At 35.9% G+C, this 21438-nt stretch overlaps 2 protein-coding genes across 2 annotated transcripts; both read left to right on the top strand.

Annotated features, from left to right (window-relative positions):
* Positions 1 to 4090: 4090 nt before the first annotated feature.
* LOC109245309 (olfactory receptor 8J3-like) lies at positions 4091 to 5038 on the top strand. Its single transcript, XM_019412613.2, has one exon. The coding sequence runs from the start codon at positions 4091 to 4093 to the stop codon at positions 5036 to 5038; it is 948 nt and encodes a 315-aa protein (XP_019268158.2).
* A 10490-nt stretch (positions 5039 to 15528) lies between these two features.
* On the top strand, positions 15529 to 16479 carry LOC109245310 (olfactory receptor 1044). Its single transcript, XM_019412614.2, has one exon. It carries the CDS (start codon positions 15529 to 15531, stop codon positions 16477 to 16479), a length of 951 nt encoding a protein of 316 aa, XP_019268159.2.
* The last annotated feature ends 4959 nt before the right edge of the window (positions 16480 to 21438 follow it).

Below are 21438 nucleotides of genomic sequence, written 5' to 3'. Positions count from 1 at the left end.
AAACAAAGAAGATAAGGTCATAAAGAGGCATGGAGGTGGGGACACAGAAGCAATATTCTGTAGTGTAATGTTTGAGGATAAAAGAAAAGCTAGAATCTTGAAACAGAGGGTTGTCCCTGTGTGGAAAAGGATGAAGATTGAGGAACATATTAGAAGTTAGGGTTTTTTGTTTGTTTGTTTGCTTTTTACAATTTTTAAAAAAAATTCTTGAATTAGATGAAAAAAATGCTATCTTAAGTATCTATAAGACCAACCACACTAATGTGCCCCAGATTTAAATATTAGTTTCTGTAAATTATTGTTTAAATGTCTCATAAGCCTCTAAAGTTTACTATGTTCAAAATGCCACTGTTGGGGCGCCTGGGTGGCTCAGTCGGTTAAGCGTCCGACTTCAGCTCAGGTCACGATCTCGTGGTCCGTGAGTTCGAGCCCCGCGTCGGGCTCTGGGCTGATGGCTCAGAGCCTGGAGCCTGCTTCTGATTCTGTGTCTCCCTCTCTCTCTGACCCTCCCCGTTCATGCTCTGTCTCTCTCTGTCACAAAAATAAATAAACAATAAAAAAAAAATTCAAAATGCCACTGTAATCACTCCATCTTAAACCACATTCTCTAATATTCAAAAATGTCATGGCTGTTGATCCAGTAGCAAAAACTTAAAAAAAAATCACAAAGTCTTTCCTGATCTGGCCCCATCTGTTATCCCCTCATATCCGTCTCACATAATATGAATTATGTTGAAGGTACCATCTTCTTTCTGCTACCAACTGTTAAATGTATCTCCTTCCCTCTACCTCCAGCTTCTCCACTTGAACCCAAGTCAACATTATCATCCCCAGGAGCCTTGTAACAAATGCTTGACTCTTTTTCTAAGTTTCTATTCATGTGTACCTCTTTCCAAACCTATAACTTATTATCTTCATGTCAGTAGGAGTTCTCATTTTAAATTTAAAGTTGATCATGTTATTTACCTACCTTAAAACTTTTTGTTCTTTTTTTTTTCATTTTTTTAAATGTGTATTTATTTATTGAGTGGGGAGGGGCAAGGAGGGAGGGAGAGAGAATCCCAAGCAGGCTCTGTGCTGTCAGCTCAGAGCTCCATACGGTGCATAAACTGTGAGATCATGACCTGAGCTGAAGTCAAGAGTTGGATGCTTGACCTACTAAGGCACCCTGGTGCCTCAAGTTCCCTTTTATTTTTTATTTTTATTTTTTAAATGTTCATTTATTTTTGAGAGAGAGAGAGATAGCATGAGCAGGGGAGGGGCAGAGAGAGAGGGTCTGATCTGTCAGCACAAAGCCTGATGGGAGGGCTCTTACTCACAAACCACGAAATCATGACCTGAGCCAAAGTTGGACACATTACCAACAGAGCCACCCAGGTGCCCTCAAGTTCCATTTTAAAAATGAACAAAACACTGGGGCACCTGGGTGGCTCAGTCTGTTGAGCATATGACTCTGGATTTTAGCTCAGGTCATGATCCCCGGGACGTGGGTTCAAGCCCCACGTGGGATTTTCTCTCTCTCTCTCCCTCTGTCCCTCTCCCTGACTTGTTCTCTCTCAACCTCTATCCTAAATCAATAAAAAATAAATAAACAGGAACAAGTTGTAGTACAAGTTGTAAACAGAGAAGACAAGTTCTTTTCTACTCCTGTGCAGTATCTTCAAGAAATACATGCCTGCCTGAAATCCTGGAATGTTCTTCCTGTGATCTATGAAGTAGTTGGTTCCTTCCAACACTTTAGGTTTCAGTTCAAATGTCACTCTCTCAGAAAGTCCTTCTCCTAACATCCTATGCGATATCATCATCCCAGATTATCCTAATGTATGTTTCTATTCAATTTATTTATTGTGTTTATTACAACCTTCAATTATCTCATTTATGAGTTCCATTACCAGCCTTTTGTCTCTTCTTTATTATTGGAATAGAAGTCTCATGAACTGAGGAACAAGTAATTTATCTGGAGATTGAACATTCTCTTGCACAAGTAGGAAATAAACAAATACTTGGTAAATAAATAAGTAAGGAGATGGCTCGGGTTCCTGGGTGGCTTGGTCAGTTGAGCATCCAACTTTGGCTCAGATCATGATCTCATGGTCCATGAATTTGATGCCCGCGTCAGGCTCTGTGCTGTCAGCTAAGAGCCTGGAAACTGCTTCAGATTCTGTCTCCCTCTCTGTCTGCCTCTTCCCCACTCACAGTCTCTCTCTCTCTCTCCCTTGAATAAGAAAATGGCTCAAAGAAACCAGGAAAAGAATGATGATGTAGTAAATACTCTACAATGTTAGAAGTTATTCTGGTCTTGTTTTTTCTGATTCTTTCTGTATTGTTGCTTCATTCGTTTTTTCTCACTGCAGAATGGTTCTCTATTCCATCCTATTGTAAGAGAGAAAATGTCAACAACTTGAGCTTTAACAGTTCAGGCATTTACGACCTGTAGTCTTTTTTTTTAGACCACTTTATTAAGGTATGGTTGACATACAAAAAGCTTATCCATGTTTGATGGGTACAATTTGATGAGTCTGAAGTTACATCAGTGAACCCATCACCACAACATATCATAACCATATCCATCATGTCCAAACATTTCCTCCTACTCACTTTTATTATTATTATTATTATTATTATTACTATTGCTATTAATTTTGTGTGTTTATGTGCAAGAATACTTAAACTTCTGCTAAATGGTGGATGTTATGTTATATGATGATATAGTCTTGATTCTCTAGAATGTAACACAAGATGGTACTTTTTTGGACAGGTGCCCACCACTGGAACTATCAGTCGTAATTGGGAAGGGATTCTAATTGGCTCAGTTAGGAACAGATGACCATTCTCGAAACAAGCAACTCTAGGAAAATATTCAGTCATATTATAATAGCATGCTGATCCGTTGGGAAATATATGCAATGAAATTATCATAGAGGTTTTATAATGTAAGGATGTTTATTACCATTGCAGTAGTGAAATATGTCAAAAGTAGGAAAATATGTCAAGATAAAGTTCAACTAAAAACAAAGGCCAGATATATTATGTTTTTAAAATAATGTTATAATATTCTATAAATTAAAAATACTGATTAAAAATAACCATGATGGAACTTTATAACTTGTGAGGCAAGAAGGAAAAGTTATGAGAAAAAAAAAGGAAAAAGAAATAGTATCCAATAAAGCATAATGGGTTGTTTTACAAAGATTTGTAATTTTTACAGGTCTTATTTTCTGAAAGCTGAAGAGAAAATAAGTCATCTAAAAAATAAAAGACATATTTCCAGGGCACCTGGGTGGCTTAGTCAGTAAAGCACCCAACTCTTGATTTTGGCTCAGGTCATGATCTCACAGTTTGTGAGTAGAGCTCTGCATTGGGCTCTGGAAGGACAGAGTGGAACCTGCTTGGGAGTCTCTCTCTCCTTCTCCCTTTGTCCTTCCCCTGCTTGTGTATGCTCTCTCTCTGTGTTTATCAAATAAATAAATAAATAAATAAACGTAAAAAAAAGACATATTTCCAAGTATTTTTGTCTGGGTTAATAAAATGGAAAATGAGAAAAAACAGTTAACAGATATGGATGGTAGAAATTGCAAATTCAATGTTCATCAGCTAGAAGTTATAGAAAGATAGGATAAAGAAAATGGGGCAGGATAGTGACTAGAATCATCCAATCTTACAATAAAGCAACAAGTCCCAGGTTAAGAAATCACAAGGAGAAATTGGATTTTTTGAAGGCATACAATTCCTCAAGGCTTTTCACACTCAAGAGACATATAAGATAGAAATCATGGCTTCAAATAACTGGCAAGCTAATAAGATATTCAAAACTGAATAAGAATGTGAGGAAGGAAATCCTCAAATAATGAATGAAGCTGGGTCATCTATTTAATTTGCTGCACTTGCTTTTTCTCTCTTCCAAATGACTGTACTTTACTAGTCCTAGCACCTTGATTTCAATAACCGAGTTAGATTCATACATCATTCCAGGAAATCTCACCTAAGGAATTACCCTTACTGCCTAATGAAAGTCCTAAAAAATAAATCTTTAGAGTTTGTAACCACTTCTCCTTTTCTTCTCCAAACAGATGAGTTTCCAAACCCTTACATGGCCCCAGGGAATCTCACCCCGGTGACTGAGTTCATTCTCATGGGAGTCTCAGACCGCCCAGAGCTCCAGATTCCACTCTTCTTTGTTTTTCTGGTGATCTATGGGCTGACCATGGCGGGGAATCTGGGCATCATCACCCTCACCAGTGTTGACTCTCAGCTTCAAACCCCCATGTACTTCTTCCTGCGCCATTTGGCTATCATCAATCTTGGCGATTCTACTGTCATTGCCCCTAAAATGCTGATCAATTTTTTAGTACAGAAGAAAACCACCTCATACTATGAATGCGCCACCCAATTGGGAGGGTTCTTATTTTTCATTGTAGCCGAGGTGCTCACGTTAGCTGTGATGGCTTATGACCGCTATGTGGCCATTTGTAACCCCCTGCTTTACATGGTGGTGGTATCTCCACAGATCTGCCTTCTGCTGGTATCCCTCACATACCTCTATGGCTTTTCCACAGGTATTGTGGTTTCATATTGTATATTTTCTCTGTCTTATTGCTCTTCCAATGTAATCAATCATTTCTTCTGTGATATTGTCCCACTGTTAACATTGTCCTGCTCTGATACTTACCTTCCAGAGACAATAGTATTTATATCCGCAGCTACAAATTTGGTCTTATCCTTGATAATAGTTGTAGTATCTTATTTCAACATTGTTTTGTCCATTCTAAGGATGCGTTCATCAGAAGGAAGGAAAAAAGCCTTTTCCACATGTGCTTCACATATGATGGCTGTCACTGTGTTCTATGGGACCCTTCTCTTCATGTATTTGCAGCCTCAAACTAACTACTCATTGGATACCGATAAAATTGCTTCCGTGTTTTATACACTGGTGATCCCCATGTTGAATCCCATGATCTACAGCCTGCGGAATAAGGATGTGAAGGCTGCCTTACAGAGATTTCTAACAATTTCATGCTATTCTTTAAAATCAGTGTAATTTTAGAGCTCTATAGGTAAATGATGAGATGGTTAAAATAGGTTACCATATGTTGGAGAAAGCAAACAGGTGGCTGACATAGGTTTACAATTAATCCCAGGAATTAAAAGGAGCTAGGATTTGGGAAGCATTGAATTAAAAAGTAAACTCAAGTTCTTGGAAATGTGAGGTTGTTACAGAAACAAGCATTGCTCACTAACTTCATACCCAATTTTAAAAGAAATATTTCGGGGCACCTGAGTGGCTCAGTCAGTTGGGCGACCGACTTCGGCTCCAGTCATGATCTCACAGTTTGTGAGTTCAAGCCCCGAGTCGGTCTCTGTGATGACAGCTCAGAGCCTGGGGCCTGCTTCGGATTCTGTGTCTCCCCCTCCCCTGCTCACGCTCTGTGTCTCTCTGTCTCTCAATAATCAATAAATGTTAAAAGAAAAATTTTAAAGAAATATTTCCAGGAATTGGGAGAGACATATGTTTAAAAAAAAAGTAAATAAACTTGAACAAAGTAATAAAATACAGCTGAGAGAAGTAAATTGATCCTTCTTATCCTTTGGTTTCTGTTTTTGCTTTGTGCCTGGGTACGTTGGGGTATAGTGGATCACTGCATTTTGAAGAACTATAATCCAGATAGTTAAAATCCTCTTCAAAGCCAAGTGAATAAAATTGAACTGAAAAATATATTTAAAATAAAACTCCTTACTATTGTCTGATTGAAAAAAACATATAATACTGATGAATTTACATTCTGAACACTAAATCTGATTGACATTATTTTATTTTATTTTTAATTAAAATTTTTTTTAATTTTTAATTTTTTTAATGTTTATTTATTTTTGAAAGAGAGAGACAGAGCTTGAGCCGGGGAGGGATAAAGAGAGAGGGAGACACAGAATCTGAAGCAGGCTCCAGGCTCTGAGCTGTCAGCACAGAACCCAACACGGGGCACGAACTCCTCAGCTGTGAGATCATGACCTGAGCTGAAGTCGGACACTTAACCAACTGACCCCCCCCCCCCGCGCCCCTGATTGAAATTATTTTAATGAAATTAATATAATTTATATAACTTTCCAGTGAAAGACCCAGAGGACAGTCATTGATATTTTCGTGTTGATTCATAAATTTACTGGAGGATTTTCTTTTTTCCCTACTCTCTCAGTCTTCTTTATTGTGTATAATATATGTCCTGTACTTGATATCATTAGACATTCCAGGGATCATGTTTGTGAGAATTCCTTGTATCATTAGAGGGAAATTTTTGTTGTTGTAATAGACTTTTTTGCTGTTTTTTGAGAGTTTTTGATCAGTGAGTATACACCAATCTCTATTGTACAATTTTGAATAGAGGTAACCAGATTGTATTATGGACCTATTAAACCAGCATCACCAGAAAAAGGTCAATAAATCCATATTTTAATCAGTTCTATGGCTGATTTCCACACTTACCCTCAGGAATGAGTCTTGACAAATAGTCAAAGAACTAAACTGGAAGAGATATGGGCATCTGTCATTTCATTGCATTTTGCTTTATTGCACCTCACAGACATTCTTGTTTTTAAAAATGTTTGTGGCAACCCTGTCTCGAGCAAGTCTAGCAGCATGGTTTTTCCAAAAGCATTTGCTTACTTTGTGTCTCTGGCACATTTTGGTAATTCTTGTGATATTCCAAACGTTTGTTATGGTAATCTGTGGCCAGTGGTTATGAATTACTGAAAGTTCCATTGATGGTTAGCATATTTTAGCAATAAAGTTTTTTAAATTATGTACATTGTTTTTTAGACATACTGTTATTGCACACTTAATAGACTATAGTATAGTGTAAACGTAATTTTTATATGCCTTAGGAAAACAAAAAAATTCATTGGATTTGCTTTATTGTGATACTTTATTTATAACAGTGGTGTGCAACCTAACCTTTAAAATCTTTGAGGTATGCCTGTATATGGAAAATCATGTTAACCTGCTCTGGGTATGTTCACTTTACTTATAAATGAATTCCAGTGTTGAATATCTTCTTCAAGTATAGGCACTAAATATTTAGGCATAAGAATTATGATATAAGAAAAGAAATGCAATCCTGCAAAACAAAATTAGACTCATAGACATGAAAGAATTGTAATTGAGGTATCCTTAGATTACCTGCCCCCCAAATCCTTTTTAAACTCTTCCCTACTAATTTCCTTCCTAATTAAGTTAAATTCTTTCGAAACTACCCAATTTGGGGAGAAGAAATATGAGGCAACCCAGAGAAATGTTGGTTTTTTTTTTTAAGTTTATTTATTTTGAGAGAGACAGAGACAGAGAGGGAGTGGGGTAGGGGGAGAAAGAGGCAGAGAGAGAATCCCAAGCCAAGGTTAAGAGTCAGATGCTTAATCAATTGAGACACCCAGGCTCCCCGAAAATGTTTTATCAGTTATACTAACATTGTGACAAAGCCTTTAGTGGATACTTTGCATTGTCCCTTGTTTCCTTTAATTTGTTGTAAAATTATTGATGAATGGTCCTAGTTTTAGAATGGACAGCTAGAGCAGACGCTTTAGTAAGCAAGGAGACCACAAAGTCCTTTGGAATCTTCTTATTACCCTGAACTTAGGTATGGGAGTGTATAGATCCACTAAATAATAGGGAAGAATAAAATTATGTAGTCTTTAATTTATTTTTTTTAGTTTATTTATTTATTTTGAGAGAAAGAGATAGAACATGAGTGGGGAGAGGCAGAGAGAGAGAGAGAGAGAGAATCCCAAGCAGTCTCTGCACTGTCATCATAGAGCCCGACAAGTGGCTTCAACTCTTGAACCATGAGATCATGACCTGAGCCGAAATCAAGAGTCAGATGCTTAACCGACTGAGCCACCCAGGCGTCCCATGTAGAGTCTTTTAGTATGCACCCACTGTTGATGTTAAAATATTATTGATCTAGTCTAATGTTACAAGATGGAAATCCTTAATTTACTACACTTGTCTGATCAGCCAAGTTCTGTTCACTGAGCATGGTTTTATTATACATTTATTCGCAGACACTATGCCTTATAAATCTTGTTTGTGATGAGACATGAGTGAGGAAATGGATGCTTAGGAGGAGCTAAGCCATGAAATACTTATGGATACTGACAGTGATTGCTACAAGTCTGAATAGGAAGGTATGGATTGACATTAAGCAGGACCATCGGGTAAATATACATGCAAGATTCATGGGATAAAGTTTCTGGACTCCCACATAAAATGTAGGTATGGTTTTCCATGACCGTTTATAAAATGTCTTCTATCCGTTGTATTTTATTTAATTGTTTTACCTGATACAATATTTTAAGATTAAAAAAAAGAATTGAGGAATCGAATGTAATTTCTGAACTCTTTACATATTTCTTTTTATTTTTTAATGTTTATTTATTTTTGAGAGACAGAGAGAGACAGCGCATGAATGGGGGAGGAGCAGAGAGAGAGGGAGACACAGAATCCAAAGCAGGCTCCAGGGTCTGAGCTATCAGTACAGAGCCAGATGCGGGGTTCGAACTCAGGAACCATGAGATCATGACCTGAGCTGCAGTCAGACACTTAACCGAGGTGCCCCATACTCTTTGAATATTTCTGATTCAGAGATGCCTGGGTGGCTCAGTCAGTTAAGTGTCCGACTTTGGTTCGGGTCATGATCTCATGGTTCCTGAGTTCGAGCCCTGCATCTGGCTCTGTGCTGACAGCTCAGAGCCTGGAGCATTCTTCGGATTCTGTGTCTCCCCATCTCTCGGCCCTTTCCCTGCTCATACTCTGTCTCTTTCTCTCTCTCTCAAAAATAAATAAACATTTTAAAAAATAAACAAATATTTCTGATTCATTAGTAAGAGTGTCCTTTTAATTACATTCAGCATTGAATGCCTTGTTCAGAATCACTGCTCCTCAGGATTTTGTTAGTTTGTTTTTAAGTGTTGTACTGTACATAATGGACAAGCATCTCAATACCAAACCTCAAGTCGCGGCATTTTATAACAAGACACAAGTAGAGATGGGATATTTAGCCAATTGTACCAGATGTGTTCCCCAAACAGGGATGCAGAAGAAAAAGGCAGTATACATTCAAAGTATTACTTAATATCTGGAACATGTAGTTCAAACATATACAATTTCCTATCTTGATCTTTCCCTAGCTTGATCATCATTTACACAATGTAAGCAGCATGTGATTTTTAAGCCTTTGCGATATTTTCTCCTTCACAGTGTCTTTTTAATACATCATGGAAAAGAAATGTAAGACTCCATCCCCTTCTTCATTATATCGCGGCCCAGTGTTATAGTTAACTTTTTGCTCAAAGGATAGGAGAAAATTTTAAATTCATAGCCAGTATATAAAATTCACATATCCACACTTCATTCCCCATGCACCATTGGCAACATATTTCTTATTCACCATCTAGGTCAAAGTGACTAGGGTGGAAACTAATGCCCAGAGCTTTTACCAAATGCCCTGTGCATACAGTATTAAGGGGGAGGCCCTTAAAGGAAATAGATACTCATCTCACAGGAAGTTATGAGAGTTTTAAAAATGTAATTCACACTTGCCCTTTAAAGCAAATCTCAAAGATTGCCACTAATCATCTACTACCACAAAAATTATGTTTAAAAATTAACTAATCATAATATTTTAAGAGTTAGGAGAACCTTAGAGCAATAATACTATACTAATGGCAGAGATATAGATATGCAGTTCTTTACAAACAGGGAATCACATCAATAAACCTTCAAAGCTTTCTCGAGGTATCAATTGAACAGGGACTGTAATTTTTCTAATAATCTTGTTTGCATCATGCTGTGAGGCAAGATCTTTTGGGACAGAGACACTAATAAATGCGTGCAGTCACCTGCTATTCAGACCCATTGTGTGAAGAAAGAGGAGCACCTTCTACCTGGGTAGATAAGAAGAATATATTTCAAAATGGTGGGCTTTGACTTATTGACTTATTAACAATCCTGTAGCAGCTCAAGATAAGAATTTTAAAAAATAAATAGAGTAGAGGGTGCCTGGGTGGCTCAGTCGGTTAAGCATCTGACCTCAGCTCAGGTCATGATTTCACGGTCTGTGAATTCATGCCCCACATTGGGCTCTGTGCTGACGACAGCTGGGAGCCCGGAGCCTGCTCGGATTCTGTGTCTCCCTCTCTCTCTCTCTGCCCCTCCCCCACTCATGCTCTGTCTCTCTCAAATAAATAAATGTGAAAATTTTTTTTAATTAGAGTATAACATGATGGACAAGTGCATTTTGTAAAATAAAAGTAAACTGTTTTCTCTGATTTTGCATTAGATTTATTTATATTTACATTTACATTTATATTTATATTTATATTTATATTTATATGTGTTTCTTTTTGGATTTAAATATATATTTATTTATACATATTTTTATTTTTAGATTATATATTTTATATGTATTTTATTTCATATATATAATTTCTTTTCAGATTAAAGAAAATAAAAATTTCAGTTCAGAATCTCTGAAGAAATTTGGAAAAATCAGGCCCGTGATTTATCAGATTATAATCTATGCCAAAACTGTGTCTCTGCATTTATTATAGCTAGAGAATTCACGCAGGATTAGTGGGGAGTAAATTGGACAAAGGTCACCAGTGTGTCTTTAGAAATATTTTCCAAAGCAATGACTGCAACATAAGAATAAGAGGAAGAAATATTCAAATAGAATTATTATGATATTAATCTCAAAATAGTTAACCGAATGTTACTATTTATTTCTTTATTATCTAACATGTAGAAGAGACTGCACTAGGAAATGACAAAAAACCATCATGGCTCTCAATTTTAAAATGTCTAACTAACATCTAGAAAGGGAAGATGTATGGATACAGATGGTCGTTATACACGTGGCGAGAACTATAAATGAATTATGTGTCAAGTGATTCTAGAAAAAAAATATGAAATATGTTAACATGGGAAGTAGCTCTTCACAGAATAGATGACGTTTCAACAGGCATTAAGGATAAAAGAATGTTCCTTTCCTCATCCATTTTTCTTGTAAAGAAGAGTACAGTAAACCCTTGGATTGCAAGTAACTTGTTCTGTGAGTGTTCCACAAGATGAGCAAACATTTATAATAATTTAATTTGATAAATGAGTGATGTCTTGCAATGCAAGCAGTATGTGATGCTGAAAGTAACATGATCACGAATAAGCCAAAGGATCTTCAATCTCTCTCTCTCTCTCTCTCTCTCTCTCTCTCTTTCACTGCGGGATTGTGGGTGATCATCTCCCATGCTTGGATGCTCAGTCTCAGGCTCTGGTGTCTGGAAGAAATTAGTGATTTTTCAGAATGTTGGATGGAGCTCACAACTGGCGCTAGTGTATTTATATTATATATATATATATATATATATATATATATATGTAAAATAGTGTATTTATATTTGTCACTTCTAAGCACCTATGGACAGTCCTTTGCTTTTCCATACAAGACTAAACTTGGGAATGTTTTGCTTCATTCTAGATCATTGGATAAGTTCTTTGTTAAAGTTGCAGGAAAATAAAAAGATTCCATTGAGCCAATAGATAACAGTGGTTCCGTTAGTTATAGTGAAAGTTGTCCCAGACAATAACGCTCCTGTCATTCATCTCCCTCACATCAACCAAGAAGGTTTTCAAAGGTAAATGCAGGTTAATTGTTTATTTGTCTTTATATTTTTTATTTTCTTTATTATTCTGTATTATATGACAGTATTGTAATTCATTTTTATATGAATATTTTAGAGTTTTACAATGAATCATCTGAGTTTCCATTATTTCTTACAGGGAAATTCACTTTGATAAACAAGTGCTTTAAATTACAGGCCTATTTCTGGAATGAATTATGCTTGCAAACCAAGGTTTTACTGCACAGGAAATGGCAAGAACAAAGTAGAGAAGCAAGGAAGGGCATGCTGTTATTGACAAGTGGAGACCAGTTTGATTAACTGGACCAATGGATGTCCACTGCTGGTAGAGAGAATTGAATGGAATTGAGATTATAAAAATATTAAGGGATGAGATTATAAAAGTTTACATATACTTTTAAATATAATTCATGCTTTACTTTTAATACAAAGTAAAATGGTTTGTCTGTACAAATGTCAGAATTTTGTGTGTTGTAGTGAAGCAAAACAATTGAGAAGAAAAGAGACCAGAAAAATAAAGGAAATTGAGGTAAAGCTTTCTTTCCAGTCTAGTCTACTGTCTATTCTTTGGCTGCTCTGTTTTCAGACAGTAGTGCTTGGAAATGAATGGTTCTCAATACATATTATTGAAAGAGTGAATGAGTTAATTGAGATAGGCTCCTAAGGGAGTTGGACATAACCAAGAAAAGGGTGGAATGTGCACAGTCTTGCTTATTGATCAGGATGGGAGGTGTTACTTAGATCTGTTTACAGGTAAATTGCTCATCTACTCAGATTAGTGAGATTGGTGATGGTGTGTGTTATGCTAGCATGTAGCTTTTGGAACTGTGTTGTAACTACTAGTAAGTAGATCATGATTCCATTTTTAGAATCTTAACCGTAATATTTCAATTAATTAAAACAGATTCTTTGTTTAAAATATTTTTGTAGTTATATATTTTTCTATTTTTTTTTTAATTTACATCCAAATTAGTTAGCATATAGTGCAGCAATGATTTCAGGAGTATATTCGTTAATGTCCCTTACCCATTTAGCCCATCCCCCCTCCCACAACCCCTCCAGTAACCCTCTGTTTGTTCTCCATATTTAAGAGTCTCTTATGTTTTGTCCTCCTCCCTGTTTTTACATTATTTTTGCTTCCCTTCCCTTATGTTCATGTGTTCTGTGTCTTAAAGTACTCATATGAGTGTAGTCGTATGATATTTGTCTTTCTCTGACTGACTAATTTCACTTAGCATAATACCCTTTAGTTCCATCCACATAGTTGCAAATGGCAAGATTTCATTCTTTTTGATTGCCGAGTGATACTCCATTGTATATATATACCACATCTTCTTTATCCATTCATCCATCAATAGACATTTGGGCTCTTTCCATACTTTGGTTATTATTGATAGTGCTGCAATAAACATTGGGTGCATGTGCCCCTTCGAAACAGCACACCTGTATCCCGTGGATAAATGCCTAATAGTGCAATTGTGGGGTCATAGGGTAGTTCTATTTTTAGTTTTTTGAGGAACCTCCATCCTGTTTTGCAGAGTGGCTGCACCAGCTTGCATTCCCACCAGCAATTCAAAAGAGATCCTCTTTCTCCACATCCTCACCAACATCTATTGTTGCCTGAGTTGTTAATGTTAGCCATTCTGACAGGTGTGAGGTGGTATCCCATTGTGGTTTTGATTTGTATTTCCCTGATGATGAGTGATGCGGAGCATTTTCTCACGTGTCAGTTGGCCATCTGGATGTCTTCTTTGGTGAAGTGTCTATTCATGTCTTTTGCCCATTTCTTCACCAGATTCTTTGTTTTTCGGGTGTTGAGTTTGAGAAGTTCTTTATAGATTTTGGGTATTAACTCTTCATCTGATATGTAGAACAGTTTCTATTCGAACACAAAAGAACATGCAAGGTAAGTGCATGCCGGGTAATGAGAGTATCATTCTGGATATATTTATTAATTTCATTGCCATCATGTAATAACTATTTATTTCTGTGGTTTGTGACACAAAAATGTTGAGTCTGAAAGCTAATAGTCTACAGAAAGATCTTTTATGAGCAGACCAATAAATAAAAATTTTATTTTATTGCCTCCCCCCCCCCTCTTTTTAGAGTGTGGGGGGGAGAGGGGCAGAGGAAGAGAGAGAGAGAGAATGAATCTTAAGCACTGAGCATGGAGCCCAACTCAGAGCTCAATCCACAATGCTGGGATCATGACCTGAGCCAAAATCAAGAGTTGGAAACTCAATCAACTGAGCCTCCAGGCACCCCATTATTTTCCCTTTCTCGTTCCTTTCTCCTTTTAAAAAAACATTTTACTTAGATTGACTTTCATTTTTAATATGAAAATTAGATATCTGTAATAGATGGGTTGCTAATTCTTATTTATCTCAATTTCCATCTTGCTGTAATTAGACATTAAAACCCCATGAATATTAATGTTTTAGAAAGGAATATACAATTTATTTATGATAAAATTAAAGTAAATAAGTATTTCTTAAAAGTTTTTACTTACCACACAGTGTTTCCCAATAAGCATACTGATTGAAACAAACAAAAAATAACTAAAATGCGTTTTTGGATAAGTTGAATAATAGTTGTAAGAGCTACAAAAGAGCTATTAGTAAACTCTGGACAAGATTTGAAGAAACATAAGTTTTTATTAGATTTGTATATTTATTCCCTGTTTAATTTCCAGAGTGTATAAAGCAGTTTGTATGAGTTTATCTAAGAAAGATTTGTTTTCATTTCTCAGGTATAAACATGAGACAGAGATATAGAAGGAGAGAGAAAGAGGGAGACAGGGAGAGTGAGAGACAGTCAGAGAGAGAGGGAGAGAAAGAGGGAGAAGAAAAGGAGAAGAGAGATGACATTTAATATTAACAGTATGAACACAGTTCTATAATTCTTATGCTTTCCTAAAATAGATTTCCATAAATTATATTTGGATGTTCAATAGTTCAATTAGGAAAGTCACTCAAAATGAATAAGAAAAATAAATATCCAACCTAAAGTAAGAAAATGAGGATGAATATAAAAGCACAATTTAAATTGATATTTCCTTAACAAGAGGTAAAAAGAATTGAAAGAAACATAAATTGACTTATAAAGAGACATACATTTTCAAATCTCTTGGAAAGCAAATATCAGTTTATTTTCATTCTTAATATATTGTAAAATTCGTGAGGGTTCATTCCCTTGGATCATGTAGGTTCATGTTTCAGAGATAATGATGTGTGGGCAGTATGATAGAAAGCAAAATTTGAAAATGATGAGATATGGTCTCCTGAGTTAAAAACATATGAGTGTGAAACCAAACTACCTGTACTCAGACCAGTCATCTGCTTTTGTTTCAGGTGTTACTATTTCAGTTTCCTCTTCCTCGTGTGTAAAGTGGGCATTACAATATGGTTTTTACATAAAGGTCTAGCAAGATCAAATGAGACCAATAAACATCTCATTGTACCCTCTCTACCCATTTTTAGTATTTGAATTGTTAATATAACTATGAAGATTATTCTGCAACCTAGAAGGGACTTTAAGTGACAAATTATTAAAGTAAGATAAAAAATACAAACTAGTTTTCTGTCAGCTTTGGGACAACAATGTGGACTATTCCATGGGTCCCATCTTTCTATAGACAATGGATTTGAGAGAAGTGAAATATGCCTTTCCCGCATATATTTCTTTCTGTTCTCCATCTCATTCCCAGAATCACAATATGCTAACAATCACTATTTTGGCAACTAAACCTCTTCACAAGACAGTAAAGTATAAAATTACTACTCATAGGAGCAGCAATTTGAATTTAACTCTTTTCTCTGCTTTCCTATGCAGAAGCCTTGGAAAGATATGGCTCAGATAAATTGCACCCACATAAAGGATTTTATTCTCATGGGCCTCACAGATCGAAAGGAATTAAAGACGCCCTTCTTTGTGGTTTTCTTATCTATCTACCTCTTCACAGTAGTTGGTAACCTCGGCTTGATCCTAGTCATTAGAACAGACTCAAGACTCAACACACCGATGTACTTCTTTCTTAGCAACCTGGCGTTTGTTGACTTTTGCTACTCTTCTGCCATTACACCCAAAATGCTTGGGAATTTCTTGTACAAACAAAATGTTATCTCCTTCAATGCATGTGCTGCTCAATTAGGCTGTTTCCTGGCCTTCATGACCGCTGAATGCTTGCTACTGGCTTCCATGGCCTATGACAGATACGTGGCCATTTGTAACCCTCTCCTCTACCTGGTTGTCATGTCCCCAGGAATCTGCATTCAGCTTGTGGTTGTTCCCTACAGCTATAGCTTCCTGGTTGCATTATTTCATACTATCCTCACCTTTCGCCTCTCCTATTGCCACTCCAATGTCATCAATCATTTCTATTGTGATGACATGCCTCTCCTCAGGCTAACCTGCTCAGACACTCACTCCAAACAGCTATGGATCTTTGTCTGTGCTGGGATCATGTTCATTTCTTCCCTTCTGGTCGTCTTTGTCTCCTACACGTACATTATTTCTGCCATCCTGAGGATGCGCTCAGCTGAGGGCAGGCGCAAGGCTTTCTCCACATGTGGCTCTCACATGCTGGCGGTCACCATATTCTATGGGACCCTTATCTTTATGTACTTACAGCCAAGCTCAAACCATTCCCTAGACACGGATAAGATGGCCTCAGTCTTCTATACAGTGATCATTCCTATGTTGAACCCTTTGATCTACAGCCTTAGGAACAAGGAGGTGAAAGATGCTCTGAAGAAAGTCATTGTCAATAGAAACCAGGCTTTGTGTTCATTAAATTAAGGAAGTAACTTGAGTAAATCTAAACAGGCTTTTCTTCATGGTCTGCTCTTTAAAAACTATCAGAATGTCTGTTTTTAATATGCAACTTCTGCATATGTGTTCACTGTAGAATGAAATTTTCAAAACATTTTCACTTAAAATGAGATTTTAGATGTAAAAACAACTGTAAGAATTTATATCCATTCTCATTTTTTAATGGAAAATGTATTAAGAATAATTAATGTTTGGTCCATAGAGAAGTACTGATTTTCTCAATTCTCAAATAAATGAAAAAGCCTCTAATTATCTACATAACTAGTTGCAGGCAGAACATGGACAAAAGTTCAGACTTTTCACCTCTCAGAAATTCCCAGTTCAGAAATCTCTGGCTACATTACCAGTATCCCACATAAAAAGCAATGATACATGGTATAAATATTCTTTTTCTGACTTGCTAATTTTTTAGAAAAAAATATGACAATATAAAGCTGTTCCATATTATAATTTAGCATACTGCATTTATTAAAAAGAATAGTACTACATCCTAACTTTACTTTGTGACTGATTTAACACAACTTTCTACTGACCTGTAAGCCTGACTTGGTCCTAAAAGACTCTTTTTGTAAAGAGCAGTAAACGGCTTTTTTTTAAAGCCTATGAGAGCTCACTATATTTTTTCCAATTATCTAAATTAAAAAATAATAATAATCAGGCAGTTCAGGGATAGCATCCCAAGGGCATCATCCATTCCATATAAATATACTTAAAATAATGGAAACATCATAAACATTTGGCCAGTAGCAAGGATCATGTGATTCATAGTGGGCAAACCTTCAGTAAGTTGATCCTTATTAATCAAGGTATAGCTTAAAACAAAAGGAACCCATTGGACAATGTAGCCTGTGTGTGGGCTTTCACTAGCTTATCAATTAAATGAGGACAATGATACTCATTTTGGAGTCTTCTTAAGGATTAAACAACATGGAAAGGGTAACCGTCAATAATGGGTACTTGTATATCTTCCTTCTATGAACCTAAAGACCTGAGTTCTAGTTCCAGCTGTACTGATGAATTTGAGGGGGCAATATATAGATAAAGATTACCACACACAACTGATAACTGTGATATAGATACATATATAGATATAGATGTATAGATTATATAATATCTATATACAGATATTACATATAATATACAATAGATATAGATATAGATATAGATATGCATGCATCTGTTTCAAATAAATGTGACAATAATTTTATAATGTTTAATGACATAGAGAATGATTTTTAGTTTGCCACTCATGCATATCATTAAATAATTTTTTTCAGTCTAGTGGTCATAGAAATGCTTAATGACAAAAAACTTGGATGTTATTAAGAGCTAGAGAGAGAAGATCATATTTAAACTTGCCTTAGGTCAGGGTTCACTTTTGATCTTACTATACATTTTGATGGATCATAGAGATACAGGGCTACTCTGATCCAAGGTTCTCAAAAGTTTCTTCCTTATCTTTTCATGAAACACATTCATCTACTATTTGAACATTTCAGTGGCTCCCTGTTTTGTTTTGTTTTGTTTTGTTTTGTTTTTTTTTACAAAACTCCTGCAGCAGATTGTGAGTCCATATTCTATATACCAAAAGCCTATCATTAACATCTTTGACTTCACAATCTCCTGCCTTGGCAAGCTGGTGCGTTGACTGTGCCACCACTGTGCTATTAAAAAGCATGGATTGAGGGAGCTAACTAGCTCAGTCAGTAGAGCATGTGACTCTTAATCTCATGGTTGTGAGTTCAGATCCCCATGTTGGGTGTAGAGTATACTAAAGCAGAACCAAACAAAAAACAAAACAAAACAAACATGGATTCTTTGTAGTCTACAAGCCCGAATGTGAATAGTGGGTCTAACATTTGCTGAATGAAAAGATCTTAGACAATTTAGTATGCTTACATATGCCTCAGTTTCCTCAGCAGTTAAGAAGATGAAAAAAGTATTGATGAATCAATCTATTACCATAGGATTTTAAAAGGCAAAGGATAAAAAAAAATTCAGAATGAAAACCTTTTTTAAACTGACAATATTTAGATTTCCTACTCTTCATTTTAAAATGTTAAACTTTCAGAAAACTATATAAAGTGAAATTTAAGAACTTCAGATTAAAAGTGAAGATTTGTCATATAATTTTAATACGAGGAAAAATAGTTATGATTTTCACTTAGAATTTGATTATTTTGTAAATTAGTTTTGTCCTCTTTGAGGAGAAGTGTTTTTAATTTGTTAACAAATTATTCCACCGTGGCGACATATTATAATGAAATATTTCCCCAAAAAAATGTGGGATTATGAAGGTATTTATAGTGGTAAATGATTAGAAACACTTCACACATCCAAATGGGCACCAGATAAACACAAATTACAAGAATAACTAATATGAAAAAATAAGTTGTCAGTCCTTAGAAACATGGAATGCATGGTAAAACGGAAACGTACATTTGAAATTGAAATCAAGTTTAATGAAGTAGTGTATAGTGCGAAATGTAAAGGATGGTCAAAATGAATAGGAAGGAAAAAAAGGCCACAATACCATCTCACAGATATAACTACTGTTAACATTGCGATATCTATGGTTTGCATGGTTTTCCTCCGTGTGTGAAGGATCTGTAGGTCATAATGTGATGTGTGTCTACAGAAATCACTTATGACTATATAACCTGTTTAGCCCGCTGCCCTTTTTTAACATCCTGGATTGTGAACATTTGTCAATATCACAGGGGGCGCCTGAGTGGCTCAGTCCGTTGAACGTCTGACTTCGGCTCAGGTCCTGATCTCACTCACAGTCGGTGGGTTTGAGCCCCGCATCGGGCTCTGTGCTGACAGCTCAGAGCCTGGAGCCTGTTTTGGATTCTGTGTCTCCCTCTCTCTGCCCCTCCCACACTGACCCTCTGTCTCTCAAAAATGAATAAATGTTAAAAAAATTAAAAAAAAATAATAAATCCAGGCTTGTTTCAACTTTTGAATGACTACCTAATATTTTACTGAGATGTGCAGTAACTAACTATCAGAGTATTGACAACTTTAATGTTTTGGGAAGTAAAAATGAAACCATTCATATACTTGCATACTTTTATTATTCCACTAATTGCCTAGCACTAAAACCATTGTATCAATCAACGGCAGGACTAATGTAAACAATTTTGATGCTTACTATTACACTACCTTCTAGCAAGATGAACACAAATTTCACCTCCCTTGGTTGTGCAAGGCTATATTTGTTTGCTCACATCTTTACCAACCGCGGATAGTATCATCTTTTAATTTGGTCAACCAAACGAGCAATTTATTGCTGGCTGATTCTTTCATATTTGGTAAAATGAAGTTTTTCTCTTTGAAATTAATATAAGCATATGAGTGTAAGTGACACTTATAATTATAGATAGAAATGCATTATGAAAAGAGACTCATCATTGATTTGAGTATTTCTTTAGCATATGGTATAATATGCATGTGTTTTATTAAATGATATTTTCTATGATTTTGCTTATAATACCACCTTATTTGTATAACTACCACTCTCTCTTAACAGCTTGCAAAAGCTGTAATCTGAATTTATTTCCCAACTCCAGGTTCCGTGACTTTAACTTTGTAGCCTGAAGTCAGCAATAGTCGGAATATTTATACCACAGAAATCAGAAAAACAACAGATGCTATAAATCAATACTTTTTGAACGCCAGTTGACAAACATTCACTGGTCTGGCAGAGTCCCACTCTATTTTACATTCCATAGCTTATAACACAGTTTACTATTTGTAGGGATAAATAAGTCTTCATTACACTTTAAAGAAATGTCCAGAGGCACCTGAGCGGCTCTGTTGGTTAAGCATATGACCAATTTTAGCTCAGGTCACGATCTCATGGTTTGTGAGCTCGAGCCCCACAGTTGGGCTCTACATTGGAGGTACAGAGCCTACTTGGGATTCTTTTTCTCTCTCTTTCTCTGTGTGTGTGTGTGTGTGTGTGTGTGTGTGTGTGTCTGTCCCCTGCTCACACTCTATCAAAGGAAGAAAGAAAGAAGAAAGAAAGAAAGAAAGAAAGAAAGAAAGAAAGAAAACGAAAGAAAGGAAGAAAGAAAGAAAACTCCAGACTGTTCTTATAGCTTTATTTAGTAGATTTATGGGTTACCCACCATGCACTACATATCTGAATTAACTTGTAAGGCTTTTCTCCTTTCCCAAATGCCATTCAACTAATAAATATGTGAAACTATGAATTTATTGAGCTCAAACGTAAACAACAGGAACATATAGGGCCAACACTGTGCGAAGTTAAATATTAAATTAAACACTAGGTTTTAAATTTATTATTTAAAATGAAATCTTAAAAACTATATTTTCACATTTATTGAAAGTTACATTTTTTATTATAGCATCATTTTCATTATATTTATAACAGAAGACTTTTCCACAATCATAATAAATATCTATTTCCACTGAACTGGTACAGATACAATATCATGTACTTTATAAGTAATATTTTTACCCCTTCCTTTATTGTATTGGCTAGTACACTAAGAATAATGTCTAGTCAGATTTATAATTGTTTTCTCAGTGGAGTTGAAATGTTTAGTATTTAATCTTAATATATTACTCTGAAATGTGCCCCCATTTCTTTTATCGTTGATAAAACGATATGCCTATAATACTGGGTTTTCATTGTATATGAGATTCCACATTTTAATTCAAGACATTCGTCTTCAACAATTCCCTACATCACTAAACATGTTAGAATTTCTGCCTGGAGCAAATCTGTTGAAGTTAAAAACAGGTGGTATTGAAACCTGAGAATGGCCCACAGGACCAGTGAGGATTATCTTTCCAATCCGGTCACCATAAAATAAGTATGAGTTAAGTTCTTAATGCAAGAAGTGGAAGATTATCCAGCATGAATGCTCCACAGATAAGAATATGAAATGCTTCTAC

The sequence above is a fragment of the Panthera pardus genome, unplaced genomic scaffold (genome assembly GCF_024362965.1).
Source record: "Panthera pardus isolate Hobbes unplaced genomic scaffold, ASM2436296v1 HiC_scaffold_12, whole genome shotgun sequence".
NCBI lineage: Eukaryota > Metazoa > Chordata > Mammalia > Carnivora > Felidae > Panthera > Panthera pardus.
This window is presented reverse-complemented; position numbering and strand designations above follow the sequence as displayed.